General features: G+C 39.1%; 1 protein-coding gene across 2 annotated transcripts in view; it reads right to left on the minus strand.

The window, feature by feature from the left end:
* ME2 (malic enzyme 2) overlaps positions 1-17,535 on the minus strand; it is a 56,663-nt gene that overhangs the window by 23,307 nt on the left and 15,821 nt on the right. For both annotated transcript variants that reach the window (XM_047697025.1, XM_047697026.1), the window contains exons 3-11: positions 15,342-15,475; positions 9,728-9,877; positions 7,560-7,635; positions 6,299-6,460; positions 5,885-5,988; positions 4,714-4,823; positions 4,299-4,396; positions 3,661-3,774; positions 1,160-1,274 (exon numbers count right to left, since the gene is read on the minus strand). In XM_047697025.1, the coding sequence (XP_047552981.1) occupies positions 1,160-1,274; positions 3,661-3,774; positions 4,299-4,396; positions 4,714-4,823; positions 5,885-5,988; positions 6,299-6,460; positions 7,560-7,635; positions 9,728-9,877; positions 15,342-15,475 (1,063 nt within the window). The remainder of the gene's footprint in view (positions 1-1,159; positions 1,275-3,660; positions 3,775-4,298; positions 4,397-4,713; positions 4,824-5,884; positions 5,989-6,298; positions 6,461-7,559; positions 7,636-9,727; positions 9,878-15,341; positions 15,476-17,535) is intronic.

Here is a 17,535-nt window from a genome sequence, read left to right on the forward strand (position 1 = left end):
AAGAATTTATATTCAGTGTTTCTCTATAGGGAAGTGTATGGACATATTTTTAGGAGTCTATGAGTTCTAAAGGAATTAAACTTTTTCAATTTTTGTTTCCTTGACCCTCCAGAGAGAAAATCGGTGGACAGATTCTTAGGTTTTCATATTGAATTTTGAGAGAAATTGGGTGATCTTCAAGATGTCCCCTTGCCCTAAGAAATTGTGTGTTCTAATCAATGAAGAAGCTAACGACCACAGAACCTTACTGTTTGTGACTGTTTTCTATTTAACATTCAATAGGGGTTCTACAAGAAAGTGATAAAACTATTAAAAACTTATGGATTCAAATCTCACAGCTATATAGGAAATGAAATAGCTCCTCTTTTAAAGACTTTTACATTTTCTGGGGCACCTGGGTGGCTCAGTTGGTTAAGCATCTGACTCTTGGTTTCAGCTCAGGTCATGATCTCAGGGTCCTGGGATTGAGCCCTGTGTCGGGCTCTGCCCTAGACACAGAGTATGCTTGTCCTTCTGCTCTTCCCACCCCTCCTACCCACCCTATACTCTGCTCACATCCTCTCTCTGTCTCTAAAATAAATAAATAAAATCTTTTTTAAAAAATAAAGACTTTCTGATGGACTTTGGGGAGGGTATGTGCTATGGTGATGTTGTGAATCGTATAAGACTAATGAATCACAGACCTGTACCCATGAAACAAATAATACATTATATGTTAATAAAAAATAAAAAACAAAATACTTTTACATTTTCTGGGGTGAACCCAGTACCATTTTGGCATACTCTGAAGTCAGCTATGCAATGCCTTACTCTCAAAACATAACAACGCTTTCTGCTTTGCTGCCAGTGCAAAGATTTGACCCTGCATAGGACTTCTTGGTTTAGTCTATCACATGACCTTGGTCTTTTTCAGGTTTTGAGCACAGCAGTCACACCAAGTCTAAAAGCAAAGCATGATAAATTGTACAGTTTCCCACACTTAAGATCACAGGCAACATCTGTTAACTGAACTTTACACAAAAAGGCTATCACAGAAAAACACATTATATGCTGAAAGTTAGATAAAATAGGTCATTTCATTTTTAGTACTCCTGCATGGTACTGATGACCAGCAACATATTGTTAAGTGATATGATGACATGTCGACAATTCTACTTACCAATTATAGCTGAAGGTCTGAGAATATTTACTGCTTCTTCAAAAGTATCAGGTATATTCCCTGGGGCTGAGTGAGCAAATGGTTCCTGATGACTGTCTATTTTAGCTTTCCGCCCCTGAAGTTTTGGGAAAAATACAGTATTTTTTAGTAAATGCTTACTGAGGATTAAGGAAAAGACATCATTATGAGTCATATATTCTTTCTACAATAGGAATGCCTTTTCATTCTCATTTACTTTCCTCTTCAGCCACTATCTTCCAGTGTCCACAAAACCCAGATATAAAACATAAATCCCACCTTAACCAGAAACTTTCTAGTCCCTGTCAAAAACTCATTTACTTTGTGAAGTGCTTCTAAATCCAATATGGCACAAAGGCTTACAATCCCTTATCTAGGCTAGATGTAAAATATTTTCATACTTTAGAAGCGTATTGTGGTAATATATCAAATATTAAAATCCCCCAACATGGGCACCCCAAACTGAAGAAAATTTAGTACACTAAGTACAAAAGGTCAAGACTACAAATACCTCTCTGGTTTTGCTACTAGATAAGTCCAAGTCAATCATATTTGTTACCAATTTCAAAAAAACTTTGGGATTTCAGAGCTTTTAGGATTTTAGAATTGCAGATAGACATCATAGACTTGTACTAGTAAGAGTTCTGAAATAAGAACAGAGAATTCTAGTCCAAGATGGCTGAATGGAGAAACATGCTTTCCTCCCTAAATCCCAAGCCAAAAACTATAAAAATTAAATCCTTAGTGGTGTTATAAGGCCAGGAGACATACCACTGACAAACTAGAACAATGGAGAATTTTTCAACAATTTAAAGCAGTCAAAAATATATCAAATGCAAAATCCAACCAGGCTGAGAAATCCGCATCCTTATTTTAGCAAAAGAGGAGAACCCACTGCAGAGGTGAATTTTTCTATCAGAACGCTAGAATACCCCCAGATAAGAACTAGCAGGGTCTGGGAAAAGCAGCACACCATAATCAGTTAGATGGGAAGTTAACTAAAGGACTGACATATAGCCTCAACAGATTCAGGTTCTCAGAACAGTGGCTTCTTATACTTGCCCCCTGGAGGACCACAGCTCTCCAATATGTAGGTTTAACAGGAAACTCTCAGAGTCTCAAAAAGGAGGGCAGTGTTTGGGTCAGCAGGGGAGTCCAGACACCTAAAACCCGTAAGTCAAGCTATTCACACACCCTAAAAGAAAAATATTCCCCGAACTTGCAGATATTCCGGGATTCACATTTACGCTAACCAACAGCATATTCATTCTAGACTTGACTTGCTACAAATATAAAAAAGAAACACAAAACATCTGTGAAAACCAACACCACAAAAAGAAGCACCAAACTGTGTACCAGTAAAAATATGTATGCTGCCAATGGCCTTCTAAAAGTAAAAAGTTTCTAATCCTTGTATCTTAGATACAAGCAAATACAGTGGTGACAGCTCACTTGGAAGGCAGCACAGCTTCATGGTCAAGAGCACAGGTTTCATAGTCTGCTTGGATGTGACTCTGACATCCACTACTTACGCTAATGACCTTGGAAAGTCACCTGCCCTTTTAAATCCTAGGTTTCCTTATTTGTAAAACTTCACAGAAGACTGAACGAGATAATACCTACGGAATCTTATCATAAGGTCTGGCACATTTTAAACTACTATTTTAAATTATGTATAATTTAAGCGCTCAAGATTTTTCATTCAAACACTTTATTTTATTTTCCGTGTCAACAGTTGTGAGTACTAGTTAAAAAGGAAAGATTTCAGAACTGAAACAAAGTACGTTGAAATAAGCTTGCTCTGAAGAGGTCTGCTTCAAGTAATTGCTGTCTGTCATTGTATAGAGCAAAAATACAACAGTGCTGGTACTGTAGGTTCAACTGTGAAATGGTTTACCTAATGTGTTACACAGTGTAAGATATAATGCATTTCTTAAGCTACTAAAAATGGCAATCAGTGCTAGGAAAGCAGGCAGGTACAAAGGATACTAAATTAATCTGGGTTGGAAGCTCTTCCTTATCCATGAACTGGCCTCAGGAAAGGATCCATGGATTGCTCTTGGACTGTTACAAGGGCCTATAATCTCTAAATGGCTAAGGAATTTCTGCTCAAATGTCAGATGTCCTGCTAACAATTTAATTAGGAACTTCTGAGTTCCAATTAAAAACCTAGTTTTAGAAAGGCCAAGTACAATCTTATTTGTATGGTTACTTGATTTCTTAAAGAGAACAAAGCAAGAAAGAATATGTCTGGTGCCAACATGGAGATTATGACTTGAATATGAAGCAAGAGTCTTTATAAAAGACAGAAAGGAGACTGGAGGATTTCTGTTGAGAATATACTGGAAGGTCCCCCAATGGGTACAATCTGGATAGTCCAGTGCGATATAGTATTTTAGGAATTGATAATATTTTTAAAAAGTCAAACTAAAAGTATCATTTTAACAACATTCTTTTGCTTCTCCAAGATTTAAATACCTTACCTTAAATAACAAACCAAACTTGTCAAACATCCAAATTTTCTTTTGCGCCTCTTCTTCTGAGAGGCCGTTTTCAACCATAGCCATAACTATGAGATTTGCAATTCCAAGAGCAGCCTATCCAATGAAACATAAATTTAAAAAATAAAGACCAGGGTATAATACAATGCTTGAATTACTTTATATATGAGGATTATGCATTATGAGGAATATTTGGTTTATTCTCTAACAAATCACATAAAAATTCTTTTTTTTTTTTTTTTGAGATTTTACTTATTTATTTGACAGAGAAAGACACAGCAAGAGAGGGAACACAAGCAGAGGGAGTGGGAGAGGGAGAAGCAGGCCTCCTGCCGAGCAGGGAGCCCGATGCAGGGCCTGATCCCAGGACCCTGGGATCATGACCTGAGCCAAAGGCAGACGCTTAATGACTGAGTCACCTGGGCACCCCGCAAAAGTTGATTCTTTGTGATATTCTCTCTAAACATAGTATTTCTAAACATATGTTAAATTACCTACTTTACAACAGAGATCTTCCATTCATACAAGATCACAACAAAATGAGAAGCTCATTATGTCCCATTTTTCCAATTCTAAAGGAGAGTTTTAGATTTAAATGCTCAAAGCGCACAAAAACGTACCTCTCCTGCTCCAAGGAATAGGACTCTGTGATCTGAGAGTGGTTTACCTATAACTTTCTGTGCGGCGAGAAGACCCGCTAGGGCTACTGCAGCTGTCCCTGTAAGATGAGTAAGGATGTTTTGTAAATGATTTATTTATTTTGAAGAGAGAGAGCGCTCGTGAACAGGGTGGGGGGGGAGGGCCGAGGGAAGGAATCTCCAGAAGACTTCCCACCGAGTGCAGAGCCCATGTGGGGCTCCATCTCACAACCCGGAGACCATGACCTGGAGTCAAGATCAAGAGTCAGATGCTCAATCGACTGTGCATCCCAGGAGCCCCCGCTCAAATAAAGATTTTTTAAGATAACAAAAGGGCAGATTAAAAAGGTTTAAAGAAGGTAGGGATCAAAAATCTAAGGTTTTATTTTTGCTTTACCTTGAATATCATCATTGAAGGTACAATACTTTTCTCGATATTTTCTCAAGAACCTGAATGCATTATGATTTCCAAAGTCTTCAAACTGAATAAGTGTGTTCTGTCCGTATCTAAAACAGCAAAATCCATAATGGTGGTATTGAAAATATCATTATTAAAAAGCTTTCCTGTCTAATATTCCTTATGATTCCATTTTGAAATAATGTCTCAAGTCAGTCCATTTAAGGCCACCTGGCAATTTTCAAAACCTCTGAAAACTGGAGTTGAAATGCAGAAATCTATTACTCATTCAGAAAAATTTGTGGGGTGAATCTATGTGATATTAATCAGTATAAACTATTTCCAAGTGCCTACAAGGTTGCCCAGCACATGTAAGCATGAAGTAACTTCCTAAAAAGAAAGAGATTTTTATCTCAGTCTCATAAAGTATATATTTGATATGTGTATTCTCACCATATTAGCAGTTAAACAGCAACACAGGAAAGTATATATTAAATAAGAGGTTAAAAAGTAATTTTTGTAAGAGTTCACTGGCATTCAAAAAAAGACCCCAATCACCCTGGTGAGCTGAGGTAAGGGAAGGCTTGAAAAGGAGGTAAGACTTTATTTGGGCCCTCAAAGAACAAAAAGTAAAGAGATAGGAAGAAAAACAAGGTGTATTTTGGTGACCCTGAATTTTCAACAGTCAGGCTATATATTTCAGGGTTTATGTGAGAAGATAAGGAGAAGTTGGTTATGGTAGGTTGGGGCCAGATAAGGGAGACTCTTGAATGCAAAAGTAGGAATGGGGCCTTTATTCTGATCAGATGCTGCAGAAGTAGAGAGAGAGGAGGATCCATGGTCAGTGAATCTGAAACACGAAAGCTGCCCAAGAGTCCCAGGAAGGGTGGACGTGAGCCCGGCTGCCTAGGGCTGGGAGAGCTGAGCAGTGAGGGTCTGGCAGGAGCGGGGAGCGCAGACTTCCCGCAGGAGGTCAGACAACTCAGGAGAGCGAGGCAGAATGCAAAAGGTCTCACTAGTATCAGCACACCTAAGCAATCAGGACAGAACCCAAGCTCTCAAAAATGTATCTCCTTCTATGCATCTTTATCAGAGATCAAGAAAAAACTGTGGTTCCTTTCTTTTATTAATTAAAGATGCTTTCATTTACTCCAACTTAAAAAAAAAATACCTGTCCGTAATGGCTTTCATAAACTCATCAATCAGGTCATCATAACGTTGTGATCGATCTCTTTTCTGATATAAGCCCATGTAAAATGGATCTTTTAGGAGTGCCTATAACATAGATCAAATGCAAAAATAAAATCATTTTGTTACACAACCAGCTTAAACATATTCTATAAAACAAAAACTGTAAAACAAAAAAAATTACTAAGGTAAATTTTAAAACCTTACTACATTTTTTCAAGAAACTTAATAGATTTAATTTACTGTTATTTGTATAAATATTAAAAGCACAGTTTAAGAAAAGACTAACTTTAATCATGAAATTTTCCCATCTTATATTATCTTCGAGAGAAGAATGTAAAGCTTTTGTTTTTTAAATATGGGAGGAAGATCAAAGGCAGAAAATGGTTTTACTCACTGGATTATCAGTTCCTACATCAATACACACAGGCAGGCATCTATCAGGCCGTATTCCTGCACACGCTGTATACAAACAAAGTTTTCCTACTGGAATTCCCATTCCATAGACACCCAGATCTCCAAGACCCAGAATTCTCTCTCCATCAGTCACCACAACAGCCTTAATTACAAAAAAATATATAAATTAAAAGTTGTCAAAAGTGGGGTACTAAAAAGCATTTGAAAAAAGATTCTCTTTGTGTATTTTCACTCTCACTTTTAAAAGTAAGATTATTTCTTGACTAACTTCCAAAGTAAACCAACCAAGCGTATTTAAAATTGTAGGATTTCTAGAATCTAGGTGTGAAACAAAGATGAACTAGATCTGATTTCCCTTTGTCTTTGGTTTAGAAACAGAATGTTTCTGACTAGAGGCGCAGTTATGTGTCTTCACAAAAACTAAACTGGGGAGAGGCAGGCAAACTTCTGATAGAGAGTCACCAGAAGAGAAAAACAAGGTTAGAATGGAACGATATGCTATTCCCACATAATAACCTAGGCCAAACAAGAAACACCTTAACAACAGTGGGGGTAAGAAGATCTAAAATAAAAAATATACCTATCTACAAGGTTTAAAGGTCATACTAACAGTTTAATTATCTGGCCAAATTTTTTCTAGATTATTAGAGCTCATGATTATTCATCGAAGATTATTTTGGTGAGGAAGACATGTTACAAAGGCAAGTAAGATTACTGCCTATAACAAGCTCTAAAGCCTGCCAAAAGATCTTAAGTAAATCACTGGATTTTATTTTATGAAAGACAGCCACGTGGACCAAGATTTATATTTATTAAATTTGAAACTCTACAGAGTTTTATATTTGCTTAAGGATCTAAATCCATCTGAGATTTATAAGAAAGAAGTGTCATAAATCCTCTCACCACCCACAAAAATGAAAGCTTTTATGGCATTTTAATGTGTTTTCTCTACCTAGAATAATATTGAAAAGGAATATAGAGAAGGCAAGAAATACCATGGTATCAATAGTGACAGGTTCACCTTGTGAACTAACTCCCATTTCGTTCCCAGAGTCGAGCTCTGTACTGGTGACCCATTTTGCAATTATTACTGTCATGATCTCCTCAGAGCACTAAATCTGCATGTATGCAAGTGCAAAATAAATCAGAGCAACAATGAAAACTATTCTTGGAAATTCAGAGGCATCTTACAAAGAAGGAAAAAAAGATTATGAAGAGGAAGGTTGTGCTATTAGTAGTACCTTAACATGATTTTCTGGCCAGTTATCCACAATTGATCTAACATGACCTCTGTCTGAGATTGAAATAAATAATCCCCTGCAACAGAACAAAAACACCTTTGCATTTCACAACAGTTTTTTGTTTTCTCCTAAGTTTTGTTCATAACTGGAATATTTAGGTATTTTAATAAAACATCAAGACACAGTATCATTTCCAAACAGATTTAGCTAAATCATACTGGATTATTTTCAAACATTTTCAACTACTCCAAACTGTAACTGCATTGCGCACACAGTAGCTGCAACAAAGATCATTATTAAATGACATGACTGTTTTACCCAAGAAGAAACTCGATACACCTGTGTAAAAAGCAGTGTAAAAATAAACCACCAATTCAGGACAGCATAATAAAGCTATAAAAACTACTATTAAAATTCACTAAAACTGAAAATGTGAAATTTGAAGGAGCAGGAAGGGAAAGAAGAAAAAGTACAGTAACTTCACACAAAAGAGGATGTCTCTGAAGCATTAGGAAAAAGTGAAAAGTTATCTTAAACACACTGTGTATTGTTATCCAACTGAGATAAATCTAGATTTTTAAAAAGGAAGAGAGGAAGGAAGAAGGGGACGGGGTGGGGGAGAAACACAGGTTGTAGACATGTGTGTAGAAACACAGGGTTAGGTAGGGATGAAGGCCAACAGGCCCCCAGTGCCTTCAAACTGGCTCTTACACTTGACTTTCTCACTAGCGTCTCAGCTCTGGCACTGCTATCCTAACTCAAATCAGTTTAAACCGTTCTTCAGCTGTAGCTGCATAATAGAATCATCTGATGGGCTTAAAAAAAAAATGCCAGGGGTCTCAGCCCCAGAGATTCTGATTAAACTGACCTGGAGTTGAGATCAAGATTTACTGACCATCTTCTATGCAAAAAACACAGTATCTGTGTCGTCTCAAAGCCCTGCTCTTTTTGCTTCATGTCGGTTCTGAGAGCGGGGTATGCATCAGAACGACACAGGAACTTTTCTGGAACACCTACACGGTCCCCAGCTCCAGACTGACTGAATCAGAACTTGTATAGGTGGGGCCCAAGCATAAATGAATTAAGTTTCTCCTTGTTCTTTAATCTGGATTGAGAACCACTATTCTGAATGAAAAAGAAACCATAAATGAACTAAACAGCCGGGTTAACTTAAGGAATGTTTAACACACATTAACTGATGGCAGCACGTAGGACAGAGACTGTTTGCAAAGTGTCTTCCAGGGAGCATGTGCAATGCGGTCACCAATCGTGTTCATTAAAACCCAGACCCGCCACATCTTTCTCTTTTTCATTAGAATCTTAGGAATGGGAAGGACAGGAAGGTTGGCTCGGATCAGCATTTTAAGTCCCACGGGTGTTTTGTACACACATTAACATCGGAAAGCCACGAGGCTAGATGAGGGGAGACTGAAGATCGATGCTATCGTGCATTGCCTGAATGTCTCCATCATTTGCATCGATACATAAGCAGGACATGGGAAAGGGGTGAGGACTGCTGCAAATGCTAACAGGTTAGAGGAACACGACAAGAAAACACAAATTAATCGCAAGTTTACAAAGAACTGTTCCCATCAGTTCTTCATCTGACCTTCTCTGCTGCTCTTTAACAGGCACTAGCATCCCTATTTTACGAGAAAACAGATTTAGAGGGAGAAAATGACTTATGGAAAGACTTAAGTAGATGTCCATTCCCCTACTCTATCTATTTAAAATATTTGAGGCGCTAGAACTATTTGATATTAAAATTTGGAGAAGCTCATAAAAAAGAACAAACAACAGAAATTAAAGCCAACAAAAAAATGAGAATCTTTTAATTTGGGCAGATTGTCAAACTGTTATTAATGATAATTCTGGAAAACCTGCCACCAAAATCAAGAGTAACCCCCCCCCCTTTTTTGTACAGAAATGCACGATTCTTCTACTAATCATAATAACTTGCAGAAGGTTAGGAATGAATGTTGTCATTTCTACCACAACAAGATATGAACATTCTGGGTTTTTATTAACCCCTTCTTGTCCAAATTAAGCTTTGGTGAGGAGGGAACGGTGATTGACATAAGATGGCAATATGTAAGAGCTGTTAGGGAGTGCCATTCTTCCCATACGATAATCATTTACAAATTTATGTCTTTAAAAATAAGCCTTACTTAGGTCTCCTAAAGATGTGTCCATATTGGGAGCAGGCAAGACCCACTGTTGGTGTGTATACAATTGGCATCAGACTTTCAATATCATCTTGCAGAATTCTATAAAACAACTTCTCATTTCTTTCTTGTATTCCCATTATATAGATGTATCTGAAATTAAGCACAGTAAATAATGTCTACATCAGTCAGCATTTACACTCAAAGTTTTGGCCTTTAGAATAAGAAGTTATATGTAAACATCTAAAACAGGACTCCCCTCCCTACCAGAAAACAAAACTCTAAATTATCATTATTTGACACCAAGGACATAAATTAACAAAAATAAAAATGTACTTAAACGGTAGATGATGATAACAAAGAAGAGGGGAAGAAGAAGAACAGCAGAAACAGCAGCTAACATTCACGTAGTCCTCACTGTGAGTCAGGCTCTATACCAGGCACTAGAAATGCAAAGACTACCATGACACCACCCTACTCTTAAGAAAATAACCTTCCGGGGGCGCCTGGGTGGCTCAGTGGGTTAAAGCCTCTGCCTTCGGCTCAGGTCATGGTCCCAGTGTCCTGGGATCGGGCCCCACATCGGGCTCTCTGCTCAGCAGGGAACCTGCCTCCTCCTCTCTCTCTCTGCCTGCCTCTCTGCCTACTTGTGATCTCTGTCAAATAAAATAAAAAAAAAAAAGAAAAAGAAAATAACCTTCGGGCGCCTGGGTGGCTCAGTTGGTTAAGCGACTGCCTTTGGCTCAGGTCATGATCCCGGGGTCCTGGGATCAAGTCCCACATCAAGCTGTCCCTGCTGTGGGGAGCCTGCTTTTCCTCTCCCTCTGCCTGCTTGTGCACGCTCTCTCTCTCTCTCCCTGTCAAATAAGTAAATAAAATCTTAAAAAAAAAAAAAAAAGAAAAGAACCTTCAAGGTTATTGACCTGTAAATATGGAAGCAAAATAAAGTGGCATTCATTCAAATATTTACTAAATACTATGTGCCAGGCACTATTTTGGGCTCCCAGGTTTTAAGAAGTGACCCCTGTCCTTGTGGAGTTAGAATCCAGTAGGTTTAAGGCATTATAGGGTCTATACAGAGTGCAGAGGTACCACAAAAGCAATGGTCAATTAGCACACATATATATAATGGCTTTTCAAGAATAAAGTTTAGAAAACTGGGAAATGCTGACTTGAAAAAAACCAGTGACTGGGCACCTGGCTGGCTCAGTCAGAAAAGTGTGCGACTCTCGATCTGGGGGTTGTAAGTATGATGTTGGGTAGAGAGATGACTAAAACAAATAAATAAATAAAATAAATCAACTTAAAAATAAAAAGTCGTAAGGGGCACCTGGGTGGCTTAGTCTGCTAAGTGCCTGCCTTCAGTTCAGGTCACGATCCCAGGGTCCTGGGATCAAGTTCCACATCAGGCTCCCTGCTCAGTGGGAAGCCTGCTTCTCCCACTGCCTGCTACTCCCCCTGCTTCCGCTCATGCTGTCTCTCTCTGACAAATAAATAAATAAAGTCTTTTTAAAAATAAATAAAAAGCTATAGATGATTCTCCTATTAAAAAAGGAAGAAAAAGAAAAAAAGCCACCAATCATCTTGAATTAAATATGTGTAAAACAGACTTACTACTTTTTACTCAAACTTGTCTGTCCCCGTTATCATCTGACCGAATTCGAATCTGAGATCCCATTCCTGATTTCTTCCTTGCCCACTCTGTCTTACCCTAGTCTAAAAAATCAATAAGCACCAGCTAAATAGTTTTCAAATATATTTATATCCCCCTTCTACCCTCACCCTGTCCAAGTCAGCATCATTTCTCACCTGGGCTACCTCAAGAACTTTCTTCCTTTTTTTTTTTTTTTAGAGGTGGGGGCAGAGGGAGGAGAGAGGATCTTAAGCAGGCTCCATGCCAGCACGGAGCCCAACTCAGGGCTCAATTTCACAACCCTGAGATCATGATCTGAGGTGAAATCAAGAGTCGGACGCTTTACTGACCGAGCCATGTAGGTGCCCCACCTCAAGAACTTTCTAACTAGTTTTTATACACACAATTTCCACCCCCGCTCCCTGGCTCGAATTTATTCTTCTCTTTAAAAAGTAACTCTAGGGGTGCCTGGGTGGCTCAGTGGGTTAAGCCGCTGCCTTCGGCTCAGGTCATGATCCCAGGTCCTGGGTTCAAGCCCCACATCGGGCTTTCTGCTCGGCGGGGAGCCTGCTTCCTCCTCTCTCTCTCTGCCTGCCTCTCTGCCTACTTGTGATTTCTCTCTGTCAAATAAAATAAATAAAATCTTTAAAAAAATAAAAATAAAAAAATAAAAAGTAACTCTAACCATTTCTATTCTCCTTGTCTTCCAAACACCCATTAAATAGGCTTATGCTTCTAAAATAGTTACCCAGATCTCTGTCTACTTCCTAGCTTTATCCTCCTGCTGAACTTCAGTTTCTCAAATGCCCCACATCTCTTACCTTGGTGTCGCTATACACAAGACACCCTTTGCCTGGATCACCCTCTACCCATGCACAGTCCCATACTTACACTCCCTGAATGCAACACAGGGCATGCTCTCCCTTTCTGCCCGTTTCCCTCCCCCACCACACATATATACACAGATTTTCCTGTTTTCAGGCCCCTCAACACCCTAGTCCTATTTCTGCAATTCTCAGTCCCCTTCCTGACTTTGTCTTCCCCCAGCCTGGATGATATTATGAGCTAGGGACTACTGCCTTATATAAATCTATTATTTCCAGTAACTACCAAAGTAAATGCAATATAAGTGGTGTGCAAATATTTGGTGAATAAATAGGGAGAAGTAATTCCATTTATAAAAGGAATAATATTTTCTATGTAGCTACTGCAGACAGAAATAATGCCAGTAGGTAGCAAAGGGAAGGAGATGGCTCCTCAGGCTAGGGAAGAAAACAAACAATGAAGATGGACTAGCTTTATGAAACAGCAAAGACATCAAGAACAGATGACTTATCAGGCACATGTGATTCACTTTCACCTCCTCTGAATGCTTCCCACTGGATCTTGTCCTCACCGAGGACTGTTACAGCTCAGAAATCCTGAATGCCACCGATGCAGTCCTCTGATCGCAACCCTCCCCTCTTTAGCTAGCTATACAATGCCGTGCCTCACAGTTCTGACGGAGAGCCCTGGCTCCTGGATCACTTCATTTTCTCCGGTTCTATTAGGCTCTCTGCTGGCATTTTTTCTTTCCCCACACTGGATCCACGATCAAGCCTCTCACCCTCAACAAATCCTCACCATTGTGGAACACCCCCGCACCTTTATCACGGCACTACCCTGCCACGGTGTCTGTCTTTTGCAGCCATGAACTCCCTGAAGGGAAGGGCTGGGATTTCTCATTTTTGTAGCTGTAGAGCTTAAAACAATGCCTGGCATATAGGAGCCCTGAATGAATATTAGCTGAATGAGTTAATGTAGCATCGTTGCCAGCCCAGCAAATCCCAAACCTGAACTACCGTTACATTGCATCTTTTCTGAGGAAAAAAACATTGCTGGGCAGGGTAGCATCAATAAAAATAAGATTATGCTATGAGGCCTTCCGGGCCTACCCAGGCCTTTAATCTGTCCTTGTTCAGCTTCACTTTTGGCTAAATGGCTATTCTAAACATTTATTACTGTCCTCACCAATTCTGTTTAACCTTGACCCTTACAAATCTTAGCCAAGACCTTCATATTCTACATCATAGAAAATCAAGGTCATCAGGTGGGATGGGATCTCATGGCTCTGCTCCACCACCGGCAGGGTTTACCCCTACCTGTGCCTGTATTTTATCTTTGCTCTTGCCTCACAGAATGAGCTTTTCTTTTTTCTTGTTCAAGGCCAGCCTCTACCTCTGCACTTGACCCTACGCCCTCTATCTTTGCCTTTGACCCTATGAGCTCTACTTTGCACTTGTCCCTCTGTCCCTTTCCATTCTCTGGGATCTTGTTCTATCAGTTACCCTTTCTTCTGGGCTCATTCCTCACAGCATGAGCACCTTAAACCTCCTTCTGGCCTGAAATATACACCCCCCAAATATAGTCCCCAAGGAGGACTAGAAACCCAAGTCTTGCTTTACTTAGTGCTCAGTGTCCTTCCTATCCCCTTATCTAACTTCTTGAAACAGTCTGGATTTCCTTTTGTCTCAATCATTTCTCAGTCTACTGTTCTCTTCCTTTTGCCCCATCAGATCAAAGAAACTACTCTTACTTGTCATCAAACAATAATCTCCTGTACTTAACAAACCCAAAAGATATATTTTTCAAAGATTTTATTTATTTATTTAACAGAGAGAGAGAGAGAGCGAGTGAGAGAGGGAACACAAGCATGGGTGGTGGGAGAGGGAGAAGCAGGCTCCCCACTGAGCAGGGAGCCATTGCAGGGGGCTCAATCCCAGGACCCTGGGGTCATGACCCGAGCGGAAAGCAGACACCTAACAACTGAGCCACCCAGGTGCCAACCCCCAAAAGATTTTTTTTTAAGATTTTATTTATTTATTTATTTGACAGAGAGAGAGAGATCACAAGTAGGCAGAGAGGCAGGCAGAGAGAGAGGGGGAAGCAGGCTTCCCGCTGAGCAGAGAGCCCAATGCGGGACTTGATCCCAGGACCCTGAGATCATGACCTGAGCTGAAGGCAGAGGCTTAACCCACTGAGCCACCCAGGTGCTCCCCAAAAGATATTTTAAATTCTGCATTCAGACTGATCTCTCTACACAGAATACCTTGCCCTTCTTTCTCATGTTACCTATCCCTTGGAATGTACTGTTTAAAACTCAGCTCAGGCATCACTTCTCTAGGAAGCCTTAATATACTCTTTAAGCTTGGTTAGTTACTCTTTAAGTTCAGAATATCCTCTGCATGTACCTTTTCTCTGCTGCACACTGCAGTATAGGGTATGATGATGATCACAGTATAACTACTGATGAGCTCCTAGAACGCAGGGCTGTGTGCTATGGGGTGGCAATACACTCTGTTTCACCTGGGACAGTTTCAGTTACTTCTCTTTTTCACTCCCCTGGATTGGATGACATATTAACTGATCACCTATCTTTTACTTACTTCACAACCTCAGTGACTAGTATAGTGACACACACAAGGCAGAGGATTAATAAAAGTTGTTGAAGAGAAAGGGTACAAATCAGATGACAGTTTTTGCTTCTAATATTCCAATCACGGCTGAAATGTTCTGCGATTTTAGGCTTAAAAAAATAGATTTCTGGGGCGCCTGGGTGGCTCAGTGAGTTAAGCCTCTGTCTTCAGCTCAGGTCATGATTTCAGGGTCCTGGGATTGAGACCCTGCAGTGGGGGGGGGGGTCTCTGCTCAGCAGGGAGCCTGCTCCCCACCCCCCACCCCCCGCGGGCTGCCTCTCTGCCTACTTGTGATTTCTGTCAAATAAATAAATAAATAAAATAATAGATTTCTGCTAAATTTTACAATAGTGAACACAAATATTCAGTGAAATAAAGGAAACATAATCATTATAAAAATAACAGTTAACTGCCTAAAACACAAACTTCATTATAAGACTGCATATTTCTTATGCAACAATAACCATAATGTTCCCAATTTTCCTGATCAGAGCATCAATAAAGAACTAAACATTTAATCGATTCTTACTTTTCCAAAGGGCCATTCAATTTTTTTACGTTTCTATGAAATCGTAAAGCTTGAATATCTTGTGTTTCTATTTTGGGAGGTAGGAGTCCTTGAAGACCAAGCATTTGTCGTTCTTGTAATGTAAATGCCATTCCCTAAAAAGGAGAAAAGGATGAAAAATTATTGCTTACTGAGGTTGCAATGGTGCTATCCTACAAAATGTAATTTAAATGTAAATTTTTAAAAAATCAGTATGATATCATTTTGCCCACACGGTCAAAAATCCGTAAGACTGGTCATCTCTAATAATGGCAATGGTGTGGTAAAAGAGTCTCTCTCACATATCATTGCTGGGGTGTAAACAGGTTTAAGTTTTTTAAAAGACAACTTAAAAATATTTTTAAAATCTAATGCACATACACTACATCCACTACATCTAGACAGCCTTCTTAGAGAAATATTCATACATAAAATAAAGACAAGTATACAAAAAGACTATAGTACTGTTTCTAGTTTTCTTGACTATTACAAGCTAACTAAAAGCCCATTAATTATGGAATAGTTAAGGAACCTATGGTATGTGTATGAAATACCATACACTTAAACACAGATCTCCAGTTATGTACAATTACCTCCCAGACATATAGTTAAGGAAAAAAAAGCAAATTGCAAATCAAACACACTCACTGTTGACTGTTATGTTCAGAAAACCCACATAAAGTACATATACACAGATACATACATACGTTAGAAATGAAATTAACAGAATACAGCTTGAAAGAACACAGACCAAACTGATGACAGAGCTACCCTCACTAGAAAGAGAGACTGAGTTAAAGAGGGCAAAGGAAGCAATGGTACTTAGGAAGAAATGAACCTATGTCATAAGAAAATCTTTTCCAATTTCTGATATTCAGTTGTGTGTTAAATTCTTTTCATAGAAGTGATGTCAGTGAAAATGCCAAAGTAAGGATTTCCCAAATCTTTTCCTCTACAAAAACGGTAAGAACATTGGCCAAGTGATCAGAATAAACTTCTTTGGAATTCTGAAACTAATCAAAGGCTTCAGCAATCAGGGAACATTTTATTCAAGAAAAACAGCTAAATTCTCATAAGAACAGCAAGCTTCATGACATTTTTATTTGTATTATTCCTATGCTTTCCTCCCCAGCTCCACAGTAGCCTAGAAAACAGCAATCATTATGAAACAATAAGCTTTGAAAAACAAAGCCTGGCAGCTACTAAAGAGAGGTTGGAGATAATTCTACAGTCCCATACTCAGGAAATTTGTCATTTTTTGGCCCGTCTGGTGGTTTAGTGGACAACCCCACTTGCAAGGCTTTATTAAATATGATCTGGAGTTCACCCAGTGTGAATAGGTTTTTCTCCAGAAGAGCTTGTTGAAAACAATCAGAAGTAATTATTTAACATGGGAGCAGCCTAAGGCAGTGGATAACAGCTAAGGCAAACAATAGGCTAACCAAAAAGCTGAAAAGGAAAAGCCCAGGAACAAAATGTCCACAGGGTAGGTGGGAATTTGAAAAGCTTCAAATGTTCCCAAGAATCTAGATGATCACTGGAAGCTATAGGCAAGTCCAGGAAAGACTTGGGAAGGCCCTTAGCTCCCATCTCTGGCTAATCTTGAGGCTCTGTGTAAGCAGGAGGTGAAGGCTGATGTGTAGTTGTAAACTGCCTAAGTACGAAAAGCACGCCCCAAAATGTACACAGAGCCCTTGGGTATTTAAGTCTCTAATTACTAGTTGATGACTACACCAACAAAGCAGACTTTAGTGGGCATATCAAAACAAGATGAAGATTTTAAATAGTTCAAGTATACTTTACACACCTTAAAAGCATTAGTTCAGAAATGTCACTAAATAGACAATAGCAATACAAGAAACCCTGGGAGGAATATCTGGTTTCCAGAGAAGTCACATTATTGAGTATGTCCAGTTTTCAACAAAAAATTGTAAGACATGCAAAAAGACAAAGTCTGGCTCATACACAGGAAAAAGAGTAGTTAGTTAATAGAAACTGTCCCTGAGGAAGCCCAAACATTATACTAACTAAAGACTTCAGTGATTTTGAATATATTCAAAGGTCTAAAGGATACCACATCTAAAGAACTAAAGGGAAGTACAAGAATGATATCCCACTAACTACAGAATATCAATGAAGAGATGTAAAAAAAGAATCAAATATAGAAATTCTGGAA

This window comes from Lutra lutra, chromosome 12 (genome assembly GCF_902655055.1).
Source record: "Lutra lutra chromosome 12, mLutLut1.2, whole genome shotgun sequence".
In the NCBI taxonomy this organism is placed as follows: Eukaryota; Metazoa; Chordata; class Mammalia; order Carnivora; family Mustelidae; genus Lutra; species Lutra lutra.